This window comes from Vigna angularis, chromosome 3 (genome assembly GCF_016808095.1).
Source record: "Vigna angularis cultivar LongXiaoDou No.4 chromosome 3, ASM1680809v1, whole genome shotgun sequence".
Lineage (NCBI taxonomy): Eukaryota > Viridiplantae > Streptophyta > Magnoliopsida > Fabales > Fabaceae > Vigna > Vigna angularis.
Window position 1 is genome coordinate 20,952,201 of NC_068972.1, and position 25,326 is coordinate 20,977,526.

The window sequence follows — 25,326 nt, forward strand, 5'->3', positions numbered from 1 at the left end:
TAACTCTCTTTATCTTTCTTAAGGAAAAGAATTATAATAAATATTAGAATTAAATATATTTTTAGTATTCAAACATTAATTCAAAACTAAAATTTATCTCTTTCAAAACTTCAATAAATTTTGGTTTCAAACTTAAAAAAATGAATAAATATAATTTTTTAACTTAATTATATTGATTTTTTTTATATGTAAAATATATTTTTAATAACATTGAAACATGAATATGTCAAATGATATAAACAACTTAAATATTAACAAAAAAAAATTGACATATAAAAAAAAGTTAATGTAATTAATTTAAAAGAATTATATTTATTCTCTTTTAAACTTAAAGAACCAAATAATATCAAAATTTTGAACATAAATGAATTTTAATTTTATATCAAAATTCAAAAACTAAAAATATATTTAATTCTAAATATTAGTCATGCCACATTTAATGTTGTTAGAGTTCCACATTTAATATTTTCTTCTTTGTTTCCCTTTTGCTTGGTATCATTAAGTATGTATGTTAATAATTAAAGACTCGTTTCTTTCAAAAGCATCAAAGCAAACTTTTTCAACAACTTTTTTTCATACGCTTAACTTGAAATAAAATTCTTGGTACCGTGAAAGGAACCTCAAATATTTACATGAGATGTTAGACTTTGTTAGCATTTGTTATCTCTTTCCCCATCGAAAAATAGTCTACAAAGAATGGTGCTCCTGATTTCAATGTGATTATTGTACCAAAAGCAGTAGCACAGAAGCACAAGGTCTGCTTTTAGAAGAATAATAGTTATTAGGTACGTCATAGTCATTGACAAAATTTAACACGCACAGGAAAACCTTGGTCTATCACTTTTCTATTCATATTCACACGTACACGAGTTCAGTAGAGATTTGAACGAGGTAGCTCAGTGACTGGTATGAATTGGATTAAGATGGCACCAAACTTTCCATTTCTCCCTTCATTCGGAAAATGGAGTCCAATTACCCTTAAACAAATAATTCAAGCCCACGCCAAAGAAACATAAGCACCATCATTTTCCACTGGACTAGCAACACCCAGCATTCTTAATTAAAGCAACCATTATCCATTTCACCTCTGCATTTCAAATTCTCTAAGAGTTACATCACTAATAAAAATACACACCACCCTAACCTTTTAGAAGGTCCCACTGCCCACTACAAAAACTAAGCCCCACTATAAAAGCGCTTCCATCACGTTCCACTAACCCCCACCAATTGATAAAAAAAAGGAAGAGCATATCAAGTGAACTTCGACAATTTCTTTCCCTTTACATGAAATTTATCAAGATAGGCTTTGCTTATATGTTGAAGGCCACTGACATCAAACCCTGCTAGACAAAAGGTGAAAGAACGGCAAAAAGGAAAAGACTATTGGCATCCTACTTTGAATGCAAATTGATACTGACCAATGACTAAGACTAAGGGTGTTTGAAACAGACAAATAACATGTGGGTCCTAGCAGTATTAGGTGAGTCCTTGATGGAACCACTGGATGGTGCATCTGTGCCTGAGGTCTGTCTATGAAGGTGGATTAGTTTCAGGTTTAACTATACTAGAAGGATCCGATGGTTGTGACGGGTATATTGCTGATGCCAGTGAGATAGGCATGATGCAGAGTGCTTTTGATTGAAGAAACTGCATGGCAGCCCCAACATTTTCTTCCATAAGCTTAGCTACCTGTCTTTCTGTGCCATCATTTGACCACTTCTCCCAAGCAGGCTGGTTTCTTCCTTCACTGCCTTCTTCCTGATAGATACTAAATTTGATAAATTGGAGAGAAACAAATTTTTGCCAACTAACATTAGTTAGAACAATTACCTCTACCGATGATAATGGGATATCGGTTACTAGTGGTGCTACAGCACCAGCTCCACCCAATCTACTCATGCTCAAAACCTGAAAGCCAGATGAATAACAAATCATTGAAAGTCTACTGCACTCTAGTTTCACATTGTTGACAAGTTTGAATTCTACGAAATGCCTTACTGTCACTTTCATATTCAAACAGTAAATTGTACTCCCACAAGTGTTAAGAGAAATCAATGAAATTGGTTACAATCCAGGGGATAATAGTACTAATCCAAAGTGGCACTAATGGTTCATAAGCCAGGGTTGAAGGGAAAAGTGGTGAAAAAGGCAAAGCTTAACAGGTTTAACAAAATAAACTATGAATCAAACAAAAAGCTGAGGTTAAGCATAAATTGAGATCTATTAAAGATAAACATGAAACGTGAAATCCATGCAGATCACAAGAGTATTAACCTTTACTTGAAGCCTTAAGAACTTGACATAATCCACAATTTCGTCCAGCATGGCAGCTCTATCTGTCTGAACAGATACATAACAATTTCATTAGAAACAATGGAAAAACAATACTGTTGAGGGTTATGAGAAATACGGCAGATCACAAGTCAGTAATGAAACCTCTATACGAAATACAGTATAGTTTAATACTTCAAAAACTCTAGATTTCAAGCACACCTAATCAGAACAAAGGCAAATGTTGTTCTCTTTTCCAATCCCTTTGATAGAAGAGTTTTCCTTTATGAATTATATTGTAATAAACAAATAAATATGAGCTGTTCAACAGAAAACATGTGAGACATGACTATCGGGAGGTTTTACTTAAAAGCACAGACTCAATGCGGACTGATTTGAGCATTATAAAATGTATAGCTTTCTAAACTCAACCGAATAGGTTAGCATTAAATCATTCTTTAAGGAAGATATTAAATATATATATATATATATATATATATATATATATATAGAGAGAGAGAGAGAGAGAGAGAGAACAGAGCCCAGTGTTTCATATCTATGACTTACTTAAGTAGCTAAAGGTACATTGATAAAGAAAACAAGAAAAAAAAAACATTTAGCATCAATTGAAAATCAACCATCTTTTAATCTATATTCCAGCTATTTTTCCTAAACCAAACAAAAACATCCAAAATTAACATTTTATTCCAGTCATTGCATTCATAAACCACTGAACAATGCACTGTACTGTGGTCACTTCAGACTAAATGTAATTCATAGTTCATTAGAGAATACCATTTGAAGGAGGGGTGACAAAGTTCATAGATAAACCAAGAGTAATCGCATTTCAATGAATTTAACCATTATATCTCAATAGCTTTTTTCGTGCAAAAAGGAATCCCTGTTGTGTAGATGGTTTGTGTTCCAAGTTCTAACATCTAACCAAGTAAATAGTTAAAAAATCAAACAAGACAAATTACGGAGACACTCACACACACTCCTTGAAAATCTCTAATTTTTAGCACTCTTTGTTTCTGCTAGTAATTGACAGTAAGTATCAAATTTTTGCTGACATTGTATAAATATGTTTATCCACAAATTAATGAAGTGTTTGATTATAGAGTCTGGTGATGAAACACAATCCATCACTTATCACGGACAAAATCTCACAAGTCCTATAGATAAGTATCAAACTACACATTTAGGAATAAAACTGCATATCCAAGAATACCTTGTTGACACTAGGAACCAGATCTTGCAAAGCTCTTATTCTTTCAGCTATTCTCTCTCTGCGCAACTGTCATTGAATAGCAACATGGAAAATAAAAATTAACAAATCATGAAAATAACTTAAGTTATTTTGTCATTATTATGAATAATAATCTCTACAACAAGTAAAAGGTTTGTATTCTTCAAAATATCCAGTGGCCCACCCTTTCAGCTATACTGTGTGGATCTGTAGCCTGTCCTCTTCTAGCGCGCATTCTAGGTCGCACTGCTGGTGGAAGTGGTGGAGCAGTCGGAACAGTAGTTGGCATGGGTTGCCCATGAAAAACCTGCAACATGACTATCTATCAGAGAAAAGGAAAGATACTTGATCACCAATTTTCGCCCTGGCACTCCTAAAATCAGAAAAAACATTAAAAGAAATATTGAAATTTGGAAGAAGTCAGCATTTATTCACAATACTCAAATAAAACAAATCTTATATGATCTAGGTGCAGTTTTTGATAAATTTCTCCACAACCATTCGTAAGAGAAAGAAGTTTAACCTATAAAGCTTATTTTATTTAGCTTCTGCAAAAGCTGACTTCCACTTATGCATAACCTAATTTAGTTTATGGGAGAAATTTACTTCATCTTAGCTTCTAGTCTGTTTCTCTAACAAGTACTTAAATAGAGATGTTTATCCAAGCCTTAAGATGTCAAAAGAATTCAGGAAAAAATGACCCTTAGTACTAATGTCAAGTCCTAATTTCCATGTTAATTCCTCATTTGGAAGGGAGGAAAAAAATAGAGGAAGTAGAAGGGAAAAAGAAGGAAGAGAAAGAGGTCAGAAATGTGTGGAAATAGAGGTGGTTTAGTTAGAAAGAGAAAGATTAGAAAGACCATGAAAATGAAGATATTTTTTATAGTAAAAGCAGCAACAATCATTTGTGCGTTATTTTTAAACACAATCTCTCTTTGAGAACATAATCAATTATGTTCTAAGAATACATGGATTGTGTCTGAAAATTTCTCTTCTATGCAATCCTGATGTTAACTTTTCTCTCATTCCACCGAACCAAACCACCATCATTCCTTCCTTCCTCTTTCTTTCCTCACTCCCCTAATATAAGACCCCTAGCTCACAGTTCGTAATATCTAGTCACAGTTCATTCATCATCAACTTAAATTATTATCTACAAGCCATACCCCAAGTCAAGTATTACCAAGGTTATCCACTCATGAAATAAAAAAGTCCAATGAGAGCAATCCGTTGATGATCATAGCATCACCAACAAAAGGAAGCCAAAATTGGTCACTACAATAAACTGTTTTTTTCTCTCTCGCTCACTAAAACCACGCTGCGCAATTTCGTTTCAACAGATGATCGTACCCCAAAGGAGCGAGAAACTAAAACACACAAACATACATATTAATTCGTAAAGTCATGTGTTAGGAAAGTTTTAGAAACTAGAAAACGAGAAGATTGATTGTGTTACGTTCTTAGGCCTGGTACCAACGACGTCGTCGCGGAAGCGGTTGCCGCTACCAGAAGCATCTTCGGGCGAGAGGAAGCCTCCCTTACCTTGTTCCAAGCTGAGGCCCAGCTGGTATGGCGGCGCGTGGAAGGCGGCGTCCCCGGAGTTGAGTTGGAGCATCATCGGAGAAGCGTCGGCGTGGTCGGCGGAGGCGAAGGTGGGGAGGCCGAGGATTTCGTCGAGGAAGTCGTCGGTGGGAGGTTCGGAAGGGTGATTGGCCATGACGATGATAGAAGAGAGGAATGAAATGATGATGTTGTTTTGTGTCTACATGAGATATGAGATGAGAATTTTGGTTTGTTAGTTTGGGGTTTCTACTCAGTCGTCACTTTGCAGTTGAAGTGTGAGAGACTATGCCCAGAACTACCAGGACTTTGGCTCTATGCCTGCTTCTTATCAAAGGCACTCAGTTTATTCATAATTTACACTTTCTATACTCATCTTGTCTCTTCTGCAAACCTTCCCCACTTTTAAACCATTACTTTCTATGGGCTTGCACCAAGGAATCAACCTTTGCTTTTTTCTTTTCAGTCTCTCCAATTCCACGACTAACCTATGTTTCTATTAGTGGTTCTAATACTGTCACTAAGGTCAATGCTTCAATATTCATCATATCATATACGGTAGATTTTTATTAAGATAATTACAATATTAACATATACCATTTACGCTTAGTAATTTCGTTCCCGATTTTGTTTTTAAAAAACTTTTAATGTAATTCTTTTTGTTAAATTGATGTTAATATAGTTTCAAGTTTTACTTATCCACTTCTCAGTAAGTTACATTAAAATTTTGATTTCTCACGTATTAAAATCTAAAATATTTTTATTTTAAAGGTGTCACGTGTAAAAATAATGAGTTTTAAGATTGAAGATGTTGAAAATTTTGATATATGACATTTCTTTCTAAAAACACATTGAGTTTTTTTTTTTTAAATAGTATTCAATTGAGTCAAACAAAATATAAAACCTAATATGAATCAAAACTTAAGCATAAGAATCAAATTATTAATTAAGCTTATTATACTTTCAGTTTTATTCATTTACGTGGAAAAACTCAAACAATTATTTGCATTAGTGCAAAATACACTTTTTATAACGACTATTTATATCGGTTATAATCCATTAGATATAAAAAGTGATGCAGTGATATAATTGTAAATAAGATAATATTTTTTATATCGGTTATAGTTATAACAGGTATAGAAAGTGGATACAATGATATTTTTGTATTAAAAGAGAATTTTCTATATTTGTTCTAGTTATAATCAATATAGAAAATAGACGCAGTTACATTTTTGTAAGGTTTAATGTCACTTTAGGTCCTTATTTTCGCCCCAAAATCTCAAATAGGTCCCCTTCTTTTTCAGCGTCTCAATTGGGTCCTTATTTTTGTAAAATTGAATCAAATAGAGGCTTGTTGTTAAATTTGACAAACGGTCGTTTAAGATTATCTTACATGGCATGCTGAGGTTTTTGTTTAATCTGAGGTGGCATTAAAACGTGTGTAAAATGTATTTTGTATTAAAAAATTGAGTGCAAAGAGGGGAATCAAATTTAATTAAGGGCAAAGTGGGCAAAACAAATTAAATTAAGTGCAACCCTTTCTTTCTAGATCGAAATCAGATTGGGGAAAATCACACCGGAAGCCTGGCGATGCCGTTTCGGAATCAGCGCGATTGAGCGGGGCAATAGAGTCGAGGTCATGTCGTGGCCAGAGTAGAGAAGGAGCAATTGGCGGTGAAATTGGTGAAGTGAGAGGGTTACTAGGAGAGAGTTTCTTCCACTTCCACCTTGGCACAAGCTCACGTTGTTAGGAGAGAGCCTTCTTTTCTCTTCTCTTTTCTGGATCGCGATTTGTAGAGAACCCTTATTCCCCTCTGTTTTCCTTTGGTTTGTTATCGCTGCTAGGGGAGGCGTGTTCTGGCAGAGCAGGCGCGACCTCCTTCTTTACTGCACAGTGGTTAAGGTAGTGGCATCGATGGCAACGTCGCAGCGTAGGGGTTTCTTGTGTTTGGACAACGAATTGGGAATTTAGGCTTTTCGATATTGCTTTTGGGTTTCTATTTAGTTTTCTGATTTTGCGATTGGGGTTCTGATCTCGTGGTATGGTGCATGTGTTCTGTTTTTGCGGTTGGGTTTGACTCTGGTTGTTTCCACCTTCGAAGCAACCTGGAGGGTGGACGCAGGTTGAATGTGTGGCGGTTGTGATGGGAGTCGCGGTGGCCACCGACGACATCACGGCTGTACTTTTTGGATTGGATGGGTCTGACCTAGTTGGGCTTGTAGGTCTAGATTAGACTTTGATTATGTAGGAAAATATTAAATATTAATAATAATAGTAAGATAAATGAAATTCAAAACTAATATTTATATATATAAATAAGTGTCACGTCTGATTAAACAATACACATCATGCCATCCCATCTTAAAAGGTCGTTTGTCCAATTTAACGGAAAGCCTTTATTTGATTCAATTTTACAAAAATAAGGACCCAATTGAGACGTCGAAAAAAAAAAGGGACATATTTGAGATTCTTGGCTAAAGTGACATTAAACCTTTTTGTAATAAATAAGAAAATTATCTATACTGGTTCTAATTATAATCGATATAGAATGCTTAAATTCTTGCATTTATCTGAATATTGCGAATAAGTCAGTTGAGGTTATACTTAATGATTTTCATCACTAATTCCCTCAATATTGTAGGCTATTGGTATGTTTTGGAAGAGGATCAAATTATCAAGGAGTTGGAACCCAGGAAGAACAACAAAAGTACCAAACTAGAAGGCTGAAGAAGGCGCAGGCACGCCTGGGCGCCCTCTTCTGGGGCGTTGAGGGCCAAGGGCCACGCAACCACGCTTGGGCATCCTAGCCAAGGCGCTGAGCGTCAGCCACTTTTGCTGAAGTCACGCCTAGCGCCCTTCTGTCCGAGCGCTAAGCGTGACACTTGCTGACGTGGCACTCTCGACTTATTTAAAGGCTTTTATGTGATAAGGTGAATATCTTTTGACGGCTGAAGCACATAAACCCTAACTTCGACCTTTTGGAGCAAGATTGGGTGCTTGGGAGCTCTCCCTTTCTTTTCCTTAGGTTTCCATCTCTTTCATATTCTTCCATTGTAAGCCAAGGTTCTCCATGACAATGAAGAGCTAAATTCATTTGGTGTTGAGGAAAGATGTAACCTTTGAACTTCATGTAGTTGAACATGTTTTGAATATATTAAGCTTCTTTCATTGAATGTTAGTGATTTTCTCCTGTTCTTAAGGTTTGTTATGTTTTTGGCCATTCATAACTTGATGTTTGGATTTATTTGTTATTGGGAAATAGCTTATGAACTGTGATTTGGAATAATCTACCTAAAGGAAATATTATCTATTAATAGAGATAGGACATTTAGTTGTCATAAACTTCTTTTCTTAATGCATAATTGATTATTAGGGTTTTTCAAGAGATTGATGTCTAATAATCAAGTCTAGGCTTTTTACATCAAGGAATTGGGTTTGAAGTAATCTAGAAAGTTGGCATTAGCATTTTAATGAAGAAGATGGGTTCTAATATGCATGAAAGTGAAGTAGGTGAAATCTAACCCCAACATCACCATCTCATATCATATTAATTTCATTTATTCACTCTTGTTTTAGCTACAAAAGATCAATTTACATTTAAAGTATCATGTTTAATTTCATTGCAGTTAAATTTCATTCAATGAGATCATTCTTTAGTCTTAATTAGTTAAGTCATTATACGATTGTTTAGTGTTACTCGAGTCTCTTGGGAAACAATACTTGATCTTACCATTTTATATTACTTGAACGATTTGGTACACTTGCCAATGAGTTAACAGTGCCACCGTCTGATGTTCGTCTTCATCAGGTTCAACATACTCGTCTTCCATCATATCCCAAATGTCTTGGGATCTCAATAATGCCTTCATCTGTAGGCACCAGTTATCATAATTGATTTTTCTCGTCAATTGTGGCACACTCATACCATTGACAACCATTGTCATCTCTCTCACAAAATAAAATCAAGCACTCACTTTTTCTCTCACAATGTTTGACTTTCTCCTTTCTTTATTTTTCTCTCTCTCGGTACTCAGAGCATAAAGATCTGATACCACTGTTAAGAAAAATCTCACGTTACACTCAGATATTTTCTTAAAATTGATTCTTGCTATTCATTGATAATTGAAGGGCTTTAAATAGTCGCAACACTTACAATATTACGGGGAATAAAAATAAAATATCAACTATCTTAAAAATAAAATTTGCTTAATCTATCATAAAATAATATTGTATCTAGATAAACCGAAAATCATAACTACGTATCCCTATTTTATCTCTATCAAATCAAATTAAATATTACTATACCCAAAAACTAATAAAATAATATTTAAACAAAATTATTAATAAAACCCTAAAATTTAAGTTTATCCCAACACATAGAGCATGGGTTGAAGAGTAGTGTAGGATATCTAGACCATTGTATTAGACCATGTAGTGTAGGTTTGTTTAAGACTTGTATTAAGGCCTAAGTAGAATAGGATTTTCCTTAAGTTAGACATCCAAACCAAATGGAAAGTGTGTGCCATGTGACATACTTTCATTGGAGAGGATTTGCTTTCTAGAAGTGGCCACATGGTACCCTAAGGGTGGAGAGAATTTCTTTTTAGTAGTGGCCACATGTCCCTCCACCATTGGAGAGGATTTAGTTTTAGTGGTGGCCACATGACACTCTAGGAATGGAGAGGATTATGTTTTGTGAGTGGCCACATGTCCTCCCATTTTTGAAGAGGATTTATTGACACTTGTCCACTCCTTAGAAAGCCTCATTTTTTGTCAATGAGAGCAAAGGTGGGAGATCATGCTTTTAGTGTTAGAATGAGACACCATTGGTCTATAAATAGAGGCGTCTTCACCCTTGTATTTCATCTTGGATCAATGCAATATTATGGTGCCAAATTATGACCATACATTTCCTAGATCAAGATTAGAGAAATCCTAGAGGCCCCTCTAGTCACCTTCCTCCTTAAGTTGGCCTCACCTCTCTTGAAGCCATCACAAACCACCTTACCATCAACATACACACCAAAAATCATGAGCTTCTACCCCTTTCACCACCATAGCTCATCAACCTTGGACCTTTCCCCACACCATTTTCGCATCATAACTCTAAGGAATCACCCCTTCATGCACATCTCCTAGTTTTGAACACCTTGCTAAGGAGGTTGCTATCAGACGTTCTAGTCACTAAGCGAGTCAGAGCTCGCTAGTTGAGCCTAATGAAATAGGCTCCCAAGAGTTTGGCTATTGGGTGAGTATAACTATCATTGGAAAAATGTACTTTTAAAAGTCTACAAAGCTCATGGTGGTTGGGGTTGCCATGCGAGGGATGGATTCATGAGGGGGAAATATGAGATTTTCTCTAAATGACCACTTAACCTGATAGTTCCTTGTTAAGAAAAAAATAATTTTAAAAAATTCAAAGAGCTTGTAGGGACCAAGTCATTAAGTGAGTGTACCTCCTAGAGGTATGTGTTGGGTTGTGAAAAATAAGATTGATTTATTATTCTCAATCATAAAAAATCCATTATGATACTCTCTATTTGTAATAATCTAATTCTCCTAAAAAGGAAAATAGGGAAACTAGGAAAGTAAAATAAAATAAAAGATTATATATCTATTTCCTCTAATTAGGAAGATTCTAAAGATATTATCTCAAATTACAACACTCCCCCTCAAACTGGATCATACAATATTGTATGATCCAAGCTTGGAATAGTCAACCTCAATTGTAGAGAACGTCAATAAAACTTCAACTTTGACAGCAATGGACGAGGGTGAACTAGCACCATGAAACTTCAACTTGGACAACAATGGACGAGAAAGATTTCCATCAAAAATGGATGATGACTTGCAGCAGCAAACTAAAAGAATGGATGAAGGCCTATAGTGGTGAATCACAACAAACTGCAGGGACTAGATTGTCATTGGCAAACAGCAACAAAACTTCAAGAACTTGATTTCCATGAGTAACAGATGGGAGGCCTGCAAAGGCTAACAACCACAAACTTGTAGGGACTTAACCACCCTGAACAACAATGAACCTTTAGGGACTTAATTGCCCTAACAACAACGAACCTTTAGGGACTTAACTGCCCCAACAACAACAAACCTTCAAGGACTTCAATGTCCTAACCTTTAGGGACTTAACTGCCCTAACAACAACAAACCTTCAAGGACTTCACTATCTTGAACAACAATAAACCTGCAGGAACTGAACTACCCTGTAGTGGCTAATAACAACAAACTTGTAAGGACTTAACCACCCTATAGCAACTGAAACTTTTTTTCCCCTCACGACTGAACGACATATACACGTCAATGACAGAACACGAAGGTGGAAAAACTTCAGGGACTTAACTGCCCTGAACAACAACAAACCTGCAGGAATTGAACTGCCTTACAGTGGCTAACAGCAACAAACCTGTAGGGACTTAACCACCCTACAACGGCTGAAACTTTCCTTCTCCTCACGACTGAACGACATATGCACGTGACAGAACGTGAAGGTGGAAGAACTGGTAAGAACCGATCTGTACTTGGGGACAAATCTGAAACCCCTAACATCGAACAAGGTGTACTAGATCTTGCTACAACACTCTGCTTCTTTCTTTTCCAAGAGATCATGCTACGACTAATGGAGACAAAATATCCAGATGTGGACCTTCTATGAGAAAAAGATCATGCCCAATCAACATCTAAATAACAAGTCACTCTTGTATGATTATTAGAACCATATAACAACCCTTTTTCCGGGAGATCCTTTGATGTACTTTAATATTCAGATAACTACATTCCAATCATCTTCACACAAATAATTAAGGAAATGTCAAGACAAGTAACGGTAATATAATTTAATTTTCTAACTAGTCTTCTATATTTCTCAGGGTCTAACATAAACTCCCCTATGTTTTGGTATAAGTTTAGTATTAAGATCCATGGTGTCAATAAATTTTGAATTCATCAACCCAGTTTCCTCTAAAATATCCAATGCATACTTCCTTTAAGATATAACAATATCATAGTTGAATTGTGCCACCTCAATACCCAAGAAATGTCTAAGTTTTCCAAGATCTTTAGTCTGAAAATGGTTGCAAAGATGTTGTTTCATCTGAAAGATGTCATGATTGTCACTACCTGTAAGGACGATGTTATCAACATCTATTATCAACTAAACACATCCAACACTCAAGTGTAATAAAAGACTAAATGATCTACCTCACACCCGAGTCATACAAAACTGTTGAACAACGTTACTAAATTTTCCAAACCAGGCTCTAGGAGACTGTTTTAGGCCATATAAAGAGGTCATTATTGAAGAGTCGTCATGGCTATAAATAAACAAATAAATGCCATCTTTGTCATTGGATAAAAAGTATCACCATAATCCAACCCAATAATTTATGTGTAACCTTTGGCCACAAGACGGGCTTTGAGGTGATCAATAGTTCTATCAAGACCAGCTTTGATAGCAAAAATCCACCTACAACCAACATATTTTCCAGACAATAATGGGACAAGCTCCCAAGTTCAGCTATTATGAAGAACACTTAGTTCATCTAACATGGCCTAGCGCCAACTAGGATGGGCTAAGGCATCAGTAATAGATTTTGGGATGGTCACAAAAGAAATAGAAAAAAGATAGGTATAAAAAGGTGAAGACAATCTATGGTAACTTAAAGCAATAAATGTGGAGATGGATTATGGTAGAACATATACCTTTTCAGAGAGCAATTGGAAGGGTAGACTTAGTTATCGAAGCTGGAGGAGACAAAGTAGTTGACACTTAAATTAAGTCACTTGATAATTGTTGAGAAACACCTGGTAGACTAGACATAATTGGAGGAACGCAAATAAGAAGAATATTAACTGTATGAGGAATATTGACTGTATTATGAGACATATCAAAAGAAGAACGACTGTTAAAATAAAAAAAAGACTCATGTCAAATATCCTAACACTCTCCCTCAAGTTAGAGCATACAAATTGTATGTACCAAGCTTGGAACAAATAAACTCAATCCGAGGACCCCTTAATGACTTGGTCAATACATCTGCGAGTTGATCGTTTGACCCAATAAACTCAGTACATATTTCTTTGGTTAACAACTTTTCACGAACAAAATGACAATCAATTTCTATATGTTTAGTCCTCTCGTGAAATACTGGATTTGATGCAATGTGGAGAGCAGCTTGATTGTCGCAATACATCTTCATAGTATGGATGTCACAAAATTTAACCTCTTGAAGGAATTATTTCACCCATATAAGTTCACATGTTAGTGATGTTATTGCCCTATACTCGGCTTCCGCGGTTGATCGAGCTACTACATTCTGTTTCTTACTTTTCCATGAAATAATGTTTCCTCCCAGAAAAACACAATATCCTGTACTAGACCGTCTATCAATAGGTGAACCTGCCCAATCTGCATCACAATACCCAGAGACCTGAATGCTTCCTTTATCTTCATATAACAATCCTTGCCCGGGAGCCTTCTTTACATACCTTAGAATGCAAATGACAGCATTCCAATGGTCAACACATGGAGCCTGCATGAACTGACTAACCACTCCAACTGCAAAGGATAGATCTGGCCTTGTAATAGTGAGATAAATCAGTTTTCCAACCAGCCTCCTATACCTCTCTGGATCGGAGAATAATTCACCTTCTTCTGTCCTTAATTTCTGGTTTGGGTCCATGGGACTGTCTACTGGTCTACAATCAATCATGTCTGTTTCTTGTAATATATCAAGAGCATACTTCCTTTGGGAGATTACAACTCCATCTTTTGATTACACTACTTCAATGCCTAAGAAGTATTTGAGACTTCCAAGATCCTTGGTTTGAAAATGTCTACACAAGTACTCTTTTAGTTGAGATATTCCAACAGCATCATTTCCTGTAATGACAATATCATCAACATATACTATTAAGTAAACACATTTCCCGAGAGAAGAATGACAATAAAAAACTGAATGGTTTGCTTCATTGGGTTTTAGCCCAAATTTTTGAACAATGGAGCTAAACTTTCCAAACCAAGCACGTGGGGATTGCTTGAGGCCATATAGAGATTGATGCAATTTGCATACCATACCAGACTCCCCCTGAGCAACAAACCCAGGAGGTGGCTCCATGTAGGAAGGCATTCTTGATATCCAATTGATGAAGTGGCCAGTGACGAATGGCTGTCATGGCAAAGAAGAGACGAATAGTAGTCATCTTGGCTACAGGAGAGAAAGTGTCACAATAATCAAGACCATAAACCTGAGTGTAACCTTTTACAACAAGCCGAGCTTTGAGCCGATCAATTTCACCATCAGGGCCAACTTTAACTACATACACCCATCGACAACCAACCGCCTTTTTTCCTGGGGAAAGGGGCACCAGGTCCCAAGTATTTCTGTGGTCAAGAGCCTGCATTTCTGCAATCATAGCTTGTCGCCGTCCAGGATGATCAAGTGCTTCTTTCACATTCTTGGGTATAACAACAGAGGACACTGAGGATAAAAGAGAAAAATAGGAGGGCGACAATCGATGATAGCTTAGAAAATTATAAATGGGATGAGGGTTTCGAGTGGAACGAGTACCTTTTCTGAGGGCAATAGGCCATGCTGAATCATTTGCACCAGGAGGCGTGGGAGGAGGTGACGAGGGAGAAGAATCTGAAGTAGGAGATTCATCATTGTCTTGGGGAGGTGGATTATCCATTGGGGCCCTATGTGGGATGATCTCAGTATGTGGAGAAACAGGTGTAGAAGGATTGTGATCAAGACTTGAAATGACAGAGACAGTGAAACTATTTGACTCAGCCATTGGAATAGAAAGGACCTGCTGGAGGATAGAAACATATCCTAACACTTTCAGAAATAAAAAAAATGACATTTTCAGAAACAAAATAACGATTAAAAAAAATGAATAAAACACTTTTATCTTTTTTCTGATTTAATAAAACCTAAAAAAACACATTTTTGTGATTATACTAAAACTAAAAGTCACATTTTTGTGATTATACTAAGAGTAAAATTATGAACAAATATATATATATATATATATATATATATATATATATATATATATAATATGTTATCATAATTATTTATACTAATATATTTTTCTAAACGTGACTTATAAAAGACATTGTTTAGGGTAATTTATCTCTTAAAATATAAATATAAAACATAAAATTTTGACTCATTGACTTCACTTAAAGGACTTCGTATTAAAAAGCATTTTCCTTTTATATTATGCTTTTAGGTATAATCCATCATGTCCGAAATCATAATCCATTATATTATAGATATGGGAATTATCCACCACTTTAATAAATTATTGTACCTAAGCAATCAATTACCAGCATCTTCTTCAAATTTTAATATTGAAATTGCAAACAAAGTTATTCACTAAACCAATTTGAAGATTGTAAAGTAAAATTACCTAAAATCTTAATTTAAAATTAATTATATCAGTTTCTTTTAATACAACATAATGTCTTATAAGAATTATAAATTTCCTAAAATCTTAATTTAAAAATAATTTTATATCAGTTTTTTTAATACAAGATAATGTCTAATATGAATTATATATCGATACAATATTTAAAATTTAATACATTTAAATAATTAATTAAAAATTATATAAAAATTCCATATATCCAATATATTTTTCTTGATTAAATTATTCACATTAGTTTACCCTTAAAAAATGTATAGTGACTAACATTTATAAATAGTTAAATAAATTATGTAAATATTTAGAAGGTTTAATAAAATTTTGTTTCATATTTCTTTAATTTTATATAGCTTGTAAATTACAAAAGAAAATATAATATCATTGTAATTATTCTTTCTCATTTCTTTTAGACAATTAAATTAGTCGAGAGAATTTAATTTAATGTTTACAAGTATTTTATTTTCTAAAATTATTTAAAATTTATCTAATAAAGAAAATTTTAATTTAATAAAATAATAAGTCTTTCATGAAAAAGAAATTAAAAAAACTTAATCAAATTTTAAAGTAACAGATAAGAAAGACACAAAACTCAGGAAATTGTTATAGAAATAGTTTCAAGAGAGCACAAAATAGATAATGTCTTTTCTCAGCCAATTGCTCACACATTATTTCACTCACTTTTAATTACTACAATTATTTAATTATATAAAACATACAATTTACAAAACCAGGCTCTTATCAATGGGCCGAAGCCGAAAGCCCAATTCGATACGTCGGAAACATATTACAAATTTCTACTTTCCTTATCTATCCGAGCATGGAGTGAGGAAGCACTCAGAGAAACAGACATGGCGTTACAGCAATCAGTATCATCATCTACCACCTCGAGAAACGAGCTCGTCTTCCTCAAAACCGTCTTTTCGAAACCCCACTTTCGAGTTGCTTCTTCTCCCTCGTGGAGGACGCCGCGCTGGAAAGGGTTGGGGAGTTTGAAGTGCTCCATCACAACGACGTCGTTCCCTAAGCCCTCCGAGATTCCGTGGCAAAAGGAGCTCTGCAACTCCGTCAACCTCATCGGCATCGTCGCCGTCCCCGTCGAAATCAAGCACCTCCCATCCGGCAAAGTAGTTGCCTGGACCTGCCTCTCTGTCAAGAAAAGCGCCACCCAAACTTCGTTGATAAACCTCACTTTCTGGGACAATCTCGCGCTTGTCGCTTCCCAGCATCTTCAGAAAGGTCACCAAGTTCATGTTTCCGGTCGCCTCGTAACCGACACCGTAGAAAACGAGGAAGGCAAAACCAACTCCTACTACAAGGTTTTTCTTTACCCCAATTTGATTATGGTATAGGGTTAAGTAAAAGTTATACAAATACTTATTTAAAATTGTTGAGTACCGATTTTCCTCTTTAGTATTTACATTTAAAATTGGTCTCTTTTAATCCAAAATACGTAGTATTTTTAATTTGCTTAGTCCTTAGTTTAGACACTAGGGAATAAAGGAAAAATAACTAGAAGATAAATAATGGCTATATGTATCAAAATTGTGCTTTGAAGTAGTAAAATATATATATATATATATATATATATATATATATATATATATATATATATATATATATATATATATATATATATATATATATATATATATATATATATATATATATATTAAGTAAATTGTGTAAATCAGGACTACGAGTAATAAATCTTGAAAAACGTATATTTTTGGTAAGCTGGTTGAAATCGTATAAGCGGGATAAACCCTGTAAGTTTAGGAGAACTTGAAAGTTATAAGCTAGGACCAGCTGATGGAATTGAAAATGTGTCCTAACATTATTGAATGATCCAGTCGATAGATAGAAATTTATGTAGTGATAAACTAGTGATCATAAAAGTTACAAGATATTGAAATAAGCTTGTGCACCAAACAAGCTTATTTTGGTCGTTGTATACTAGTCATAACTTATTAGTTAATGTACATTGCGGTGCTTCTTAAGAAGAAACAGTTTTGACTTGATTTTGTTCACTTTGGATGTGGCCAGGTTGTTGCTCAACAGCTGAACTTTATTGAAAGGAATCTCTCAAAGGTGCCATTGCAGGATCTAGAGTCTGATGGAAGTGGCAAGTGTTGTGTTATGTGGAATGTGATGTAATCTTGGCTTGGTTTTGTGTGTTTTGCCAAATATTTTTCTTCTTGTTTCAGGTAGGAAAGTAAGCAGTGGTACTGGTTCTGTGGTGGAATTATGGCAGGCGTTCTTTGCAAACCCAGGGGAGTGGTGGGACAATAGGATGACAAAGGTGAATTGTTGATTCAATTTGTGAATTTAGAGAAGTTGCATACTCGGTTGTTATGCTATCTTTGCAAATTTAATAAATCTTTTTGTTCTCATGAAATTTTATTTGGTATTCTAATTTGATATGTATATAATTATAATTTATTTCTTAACATTTGATATTAAAGAATGAGAATACGTCTTTTTTGATGATTACTTCATACAGTGTTATTTCCACCCCCTTCAAGTTGCATCCTCCAAGTTCTTTGTTAATTTTTCATTCCTTATCTGGAAAAATTTTGGAAAATTTGCAGAGGAACCCAAAAGCCCCTGATTTCAAACACAAAGATACAGGGGAAGCTCTATGGATCGAAGGCAGATACACTCCGCAATGGGTCAGCTCCCAACTGGAAATACTAGACGCAAGAATGGGGTCTAATAATGGTCACAGCAATAGTATGCCTGTACATATGGTGCCTGCAGATGAAATCTTCTCCTTCTAAGACCTCATGCCAACTGTTGCCAACGAAATATTCAATTTCAACACTGAAACTTCTTTGTGCAGTTTTCCATTTTGCTCGTAATTTTAAACTCTACGAGGCGGCACTGACAATGGCAAGTTTGTCTTTGGGATCTATTTAGTTAGCAATCAATTAACTGTTTCGCACTATCCATTCCCTGGCCCTGTTCTCCAATTATAATTTATATTCTGTATTGCACTAATATATATATTGATATATGTTTGATTGATGGTAGATAATTAAATGAGTTGGACTAAGATGGGATCAAATGAATCGAAATATGATGGAATAAAATCAAAATTATTTGGATATTTTGTATAGAAATGGAATAAAGATTTCATTCCATCTTTTTCGAAAGAGACTGAATGAGTTATAATTTTTTACCTATTTTCTAGGAAGTTAATGATTAAAGTAAATTTTTTGATAATGAATTGCCATTTTATAATTTTAAATATATGTTCGGTAAAACGTGTCAAAATTTGAAGGAAGAAAATTAAGGACAATTCAGTCTTAATGAGCCATAACAAGGTCAACATTGTAGACAAGCCTTTTAATCTTGTTCTGAAAAACTGACTATATTCGACGCATGACACAGGGTTCAACTATGGATATAAGGACATCAACAATGAAAAATAATAATTGATCTTCAATTCAGTAACTGCTAGCCTGGATATGAAATACAGCCTGCAGAGACATTTTCATCCAAATCATATTTTGGTGTTGGAAATAAGTCCAGTACAACCTGATTAGGTTCGACTAAATCAAATAAAAACTGGTGTTGAGGAGGTTTAATATACACACATATTTCCATATTGATAAGATATTGTCCGCTTTGGGTCAAGCTCTCACGGATTTGCTATTGGTATCACTCTAAAAGGCCTCTTACGAATGGAGGTATCTATGTGTATATAAACACATGTCTAACTCTTCTTTATCTGATGTGGGACTTTGTTTGTACCCCAACATCCTTCCTCAAACAAAGGACTATGGTTTTCTTGCCTCCTTTATTGTGGAAGTCTTTTTAATCCTCGAGTACACCATGGACACATCATGGTCAACATTGAGCATCTTGATTTCCACCTCTCATGATTCATCTGGTGATCTTTCACCATGGTCAACATTGAGCATCTCTTGATCTCCACCTCTCATGATTCATCTGGTGATCTTTCACTGGCCACCTGCCTGGCTCACCTGATCATGGAGGGACATACTCGTTTGAGCCTGGTCACCAGACCCGAACCATGGGCTCTGATACCACTGTTGGGAGGTTCAATATACACACATATCTCCATACTGGTAAGATATTGTCCGTTTTGGGCCAAGCCCTCACGGATTTGCTTTTAGTACAATTCCAAAAGGCCTCTTACCAATAAAGGTATTTATATGTATATAAACCCATGTCCAAATCTTCTTTTATCCAATGTGGAACTTTGTTTATACGCTAACAACTGGTTTATCTTGAAGTTAAAAGCGAGTTTGATATGAATAATTTATTACAGCTCAAACTTGCTTTAATTCAAGAACAATTCAATCTAACTTATTAGTTTAAATTCCAGTAACCAATACAAAATATATAAATTTAACTTATTTATTATCATCATTATTATTTATAGTTACGTAGTTATTTGTTTTATAATACTAAGCAGAAGCCTTAAGTAAAGGATTAGAGAGAAATTCTTAAGATGATTGAGAAAATAAAATCATGACAAAGACATTGATTTTTGTTATATAATACTAAGCAGAAGCCTCAAGTAAAGGATTTAAAGAGAAATTCTTAAGATGATTGAGAAAATAAAATCATGATAAAGACATTGATTTTTGTTATATAATACTAAGCAGAAGCCTCAAGTAAAGGATTAGAGAGATTAAGATGACTGAGAAAACAAAATCATGATAAAGATTTTAATTTTCGGGTAGCACAGGTAAAATATAAAGAATAAAGTGAAAGAAATTAATGCCATATGTTCTTACCTTAAATAATGATATTTGTAATCAAAGATATTTCATTTACACCTTCAAATATCAAGTCTCAAGTATTCGGTTTCTGTCCTCTAACACACCGAACACTATTACATAAAGGAAGATCCTACAAAAAAGTTTTCTACTACTTAAGTCACTAATTTGATCAGAATTTTGAAGTCAAATCTCAATTAATGCAAAAAGTGAAAATAAATTATCATTAATGCAATATTTATAGTATTTTGACTTAGTTGACCAAGGATTAACTAGATGGATTACACTTTTGTGGACCCATCAACCAAGAAACTCATTGGCTTAATTACCTAGTTCAGGCCCAATTACCTATTTTGAGCCCAACAATGAACTTTAGTCCATCCATTCTGAGTAAGGAGACATCGATACCAATAAAGTATCGGGAAACACTAGAAGAGGGGTTGAATAGTATTTTCATAAATCCTTTTCAAAGTTGATGTTTGACCAAGGTGGATGGAGATTGGATGATCTCATGATCAACTTGGTTATTATGCTATAAACATTGTTTTGATAGATGCGTTTATGATCTCAATTTTTATCCTGTCTCCATAGCGTTTAGGAGAGGTGACTCTTATAGAAGGAGGTTATGTTAACGGGTATGCATGTCAAAGATTTGCTTACAACATAAGATAAACGCTTGTAGATCCAAACATAACATACAAACATTTTATATTGGTTCACTCAACTGAACTACGTCTAGTTCTCCTCTAAGATAATTTAGAGAGTTACAAAAATTCTTCAAATTATTGATGAACTTTTACCGATGGATATATCCGTTGGTAATGTGTATGTCACTTGCCATAGAAAAATTCATTGGTAAATTCATCGATAATTCCTATATCACTTACCGATGAAAAAATTTGTCGATAAATCCGTTAGTAATGCGCTGGTAAAACGGGCGGAAATTTTCCTACCATATTTCCTCTCTATCCGTGAGACACAAAGGTTATTTATTTACTCTTAGTCGCATTTTCTGCTCATGTTTGTGCGAGCCAGCCTCGTTTTTCTCCTACTTCCTCATCTCACCATCGTAGCTACAAGCCCAAACCGCCTCCATCTCCGTTCAGTCAGGCCAATATCTTCCTCTCCACCGTCTTTATCTCCGTCTCCATATTTGAGGTCTTCCACTCAAACTTTTGCTTCTCTAGCACGCACGAGAAGGGGTAGTACCTCTATCCTTCTTCTTTCACAAAACTATGCAACCAATCACTGCTTCCATTGTGCAATATTGTCGTTGTTCGCTCGAAGTCCGGCCAAAGCCAATGTTTATCACCACCACTACGCACCGCATTGTTTGGAACGAGCGTTATTTATTTTTTAAATGTGTTCTTTAGCTGGGTGGATAAAAATAAAAGAAAGAAGCAATAATCAGGGCGGGAAAGAAGATGAACCAGATCGCGATATTTATCGACGGATTTTTCATCGATAATTACCAATGGATTTTTTTCGATGAATTTATCGACTAGTCAAAAAATTTGTCGATAAAATTTACCAACAATACTTTTACTAAAAAAAATTGGTCGTCAGTAATGTGTCGGTAATTTCAATTTACCGACGGATTTAATGCATTATCGACGGATATTTAACTTACCACTCCTTGTTACAAGTCAACCTTAGTAAACTTCATTACTGTGACTAGTATTGAGTATCACCCACTCATGATTGCGCAATATTATTCACCACTCCTTGTATTCCTAAATGTTCCCAGTATCCACTATATATACTATCTAGTTGAGTTTAACTCACTCCTAGTTATTGTTGTCAACCCAGTAACCACTGTTACTTTGACCTTGACTGAGTTTCATCCACTCTTGGTTGTACAGTATTCTTCACTACTCTTGGTATCCGTAGACACTCTTAGTATCCTTCAGATACACTGTCTAATTGAGTTTAACCCACTCTTTGTTGTTGTTGCAAACCCAATAACCCACGTTACTGTGACCTTGACTGAGTTTCGCTCACTCCTAGTTGTGCAGTATTTTTCACCATTCCTGGTATCCCTAGACACTTCTGGTATCCTCTACATACACTATTTAGTTGAGTTTCACACACTCCTAGTTTTCCCTTGACACACTTGTTTATCTACCGTTTAACTCCTCAAAGTTAAACATAAAGTGTTTTAATTCTCTTTAGAATTTATAATCAAAAGATTGATTACAAGTCCTTAAATGATAACTCTCGCAAAAAGGATATGTGTTCAATACAAATCAATCTATTAGACTCATTGAATATTTTATCTCTTCTCTCTTCTTATAAATGTAAGCTTATATATCAATGAAGCTTAAGCGTATCTCTTCTTTCTTTTCAATTTCTCTCTCTCACTCTTCATACTTAAGAAAATCTGACTCTAAATAGCTTTGAGAGAATTCATGATCTTCCCTAGGATGATTTTTCATTTCATTCTTCAAGTTCCATCCTCTCACCTCCAAGATAATAATTATTGTATTCAACTTTTTCTCCTTTTCCATTAAATTTAGTTTAAAATATCATTTTGCACGTGTTGGAAGTCTCACATCGACTAGAGGTAAGACCAATTTTGAGTATATAAGGGATGCAAACCTCACCTTACAAGTCGGTTTTGTGGGGTTGAGTTAGGCTTAAAGTCTTCTTCTTAACATGGTATTAGAGCTATGGTTAGATCATATGCTAACAATATTTGTTATTTGTTGGACATATTATTTTACCCGCTATCGGAACACCCATTAATGTCTAGTCTCACGCTCGAGATGTATATATCTCGACGTGAGGGAGTGTATTGGAAGTCCTACATCGACTAAAAATAAGACCAATTTAGAGTTTATAAGTAAATATAAATCTCACCTTACAAACCGATTTTATAAGATTGAGTTATACTTAAAGTCCGCTTCTTAACTGCCCGAACGATACATCTTTCCCCTTTAATATCGGAATATTCAATTTCCTACCTTCAAAGTCTCGCGATGAGTCACTGCTTCGAGACGTGTAACTTGTTTGTTCATCTCCCTCGTGGCTATTAACCTCTCCATCCACATCTACATTCCTCTTTTATCTTCTATGTGATTGGCACCAATGGGGTCTACCATTGCGAGACCAGTCGAGAAAGATAATCAAGTTTTTCTCTCCAATTGTTGTTTGAGTCCATGTGTTTCTCCATGACGTTGCTAGTGAAGACCATGCACTCCGAGAACCGTGCTTTGAATACCAATTTATAACAATAAACAAAGAAAAGGAGAAAAGATAAAAGAAACTCATGTATTATTGCTCACTCTGCCTAAACTAAACAAAGAGAAGTGAAGAAATCCTCACCACATGAGATACCTTTACCTCATTCCTAGTTACCTCAAAATGTCAACCTCCTCATCACGTACTACCCCTCCCCTCTATAGTCTCCCTTTCTCTCTCTTCAAAACTGAAAAAGAAATATTTCTTTTACTATCCCCATCATTGTTGTATGTAGGTCAATCTCACTGAATTTTCACTTTTTTTTCCTTTATAATTATATTCGTAACAGTGGAAAAAAAATTAACTTCAAACATTGACTCATGGAACTAGATTTCAACTGTCCTTAATTACCGAAACATTTTCCAAGGACTGCTAGAATTGAGTTCTTTTATTGAAACTTGGAAAATCAAGTTACATATATTGTTGTAGTAAAAGTTTTACATGTAATATGTTAATTAAGTCAACATTATTAGCAGTTTAAATTGGGTTATGTACCCACCCATGCTTTTGTATGATGTATGTTCACCAAAAGCAAGTCATAATTGTATGTATTTGGGAAATGCAGAGCAAAAAATATAGTTTTAAAGTGATCACTTACAACTTTCCTTCAAAAATGTTTCTACGGAAAACACAGTCGGTGGCAATATGACGAGAAGGGTTTCGTACATGTTAGCATTTATGTTGTTATCATTATTATTTGGGGAGAACCTTTCTAATAATTATGAAGCAGAAGAAATTAAGACGTGTATGAGAAGAGAAAGTGAACAATTTCTATGCATTGGAATTGTGAAGGTAAAGCATGCCAAACACTCTCAATTAGTGCACAGTGTAAGCACCAACTCGGTGCAAAGGAAGATGGTTGATGAAATTAAAGCAAGAGTCTACGTCATGGAACCGGCGAAAATGGCAGAATCCTATCACACCACACAAGCAATAAAAGCAAGTTTATCGGATAAGGGTTTCTGTGTGTTGTTTCTTACTTTTAGATTCATCAACTTATGACGTAACCATACCTACTGTTAATACTGCACTGACATCACATTGTAGAAATGATAGTTTAACACATTCAAATTTTTTATATTTATTTAATATTATTTTTTATATTTTTATGTTTTAAAAAGAAATACAATTTTTTTTATTATATTTCACCGTTTCTAATGAAATAGAAGCTCTGAAATTGAGTGCACATGCATGATTCCCTGAAACTAAGTATATGAATCCATGTATAGTGAAAGGGGTCAATGTAGTTGTGCCCTACCGACATGTTCCCCATAATTATTTGAATAATTTTGTGTGGATATCTTCATTTTCAAGAAGAATATATTCATCTCTCTCATGATGTCTCACCAACCTTTTTCACAGCCAAAATAATAATGACAATTATTATAATATTTTTACCTTTTTTACGCACTAAAAGATAATCATTAAGATGTTTATTATACAACTCTAACTTCATTCATCTAAAATTCTGAAAACTGAATTTAAGCAATTTTACAAGACTTATGAACTTAAAATTTGGTTAAAAATTTACGAGGAAGTTTTTAAACAAATATAAGCGGATAAAGGCAAGGATTATCTCACGTTCTTTTAAACTAAAAAACGTAAAGTGGAACAAAAAAAAGAATAGATATATTTATACTTGATTTGCTTATATTTTAATTGAATTAATATATACGAAAAGTATTTTAATTTTAATGAAGGGTTATTGCAAATGTACTTTTTCTCTTCACACCTTCTTTGACTTTATCAAGTATTAAATTCAGAAATTATCACTCTTAGGAGACGATATCCTAGTTATTTGATCTACTATA

At 34.7% G+C, this 25,326-nt stretch overlaps 2 protein-coding genes across 3 annotated transcripts; one reads left to right on the forward strand and one right to left on the reverse strand.

Moving 5' to 3' along the window:
- Nucleotides 1–1,056: 1,056 nt before the first annotated feature.
- On the reverse strand, nucleotides 1,057–5,593 carry LOC108326533 (transcription factor UNE12). Of its 2 annotated transcripts, XM_017560093.2 has the most exons (6): nucleotides 4,977–5,509; nucleotides 3,705–3,827; nucleotides 3,503–3,568; nucleotides 2,275–2,340; nucleotides 1,831–1,908; nucleotides 1,057–1,758 (listed from the first exon to the last, which is right to left on the reverse strand). In XM_017560093.2, the coding sequence occupies exons 1-6, from the start codon at nucleotides 5,235–5,237 to the stop codon at nucleotides 1,531–1,533; spliced, it is 822 nt and encodes a 273-aa protein (XP_017415582.1). In that variant the 5' UTR covers nucleotides 5,238–5,509; the 3' UTR covers nucleotides 1,057–1,530. The 2 variants fall into 2 exon arrangements, with proteins under 2 accessions (XP_017415582.1, XP_052730260.1); XM_052874300.1 differs by having other exon boundaries at nucleotides 1,057–1,908; nucleotides 4,977–5,593.
- Nucleotides 5,594–16,314: 10,721 nt separating this feature from the next.
- Nucleotides 16,315–18,576, forward strand: LOC108325277 (protein OSB3, chloroplastic/mitochondrial). Its single transcript, XM_052874675.1, is given in 4 exon segments — nucleotides 16,315–16,843; nucleotides 17,571–17,673; nucleotides 17,675–17,826; nucleotides 18,116–18,576. Coding segments are annotated over 4 exon segments (912 nt in total). The 5' UTR covers nucleotides 16,315–16,375; the 3' UTR covers nucleotides 18,305–18,576.
- Nucleotides 18,577–25,326: the final 6,750 nt, after the last annotated feature.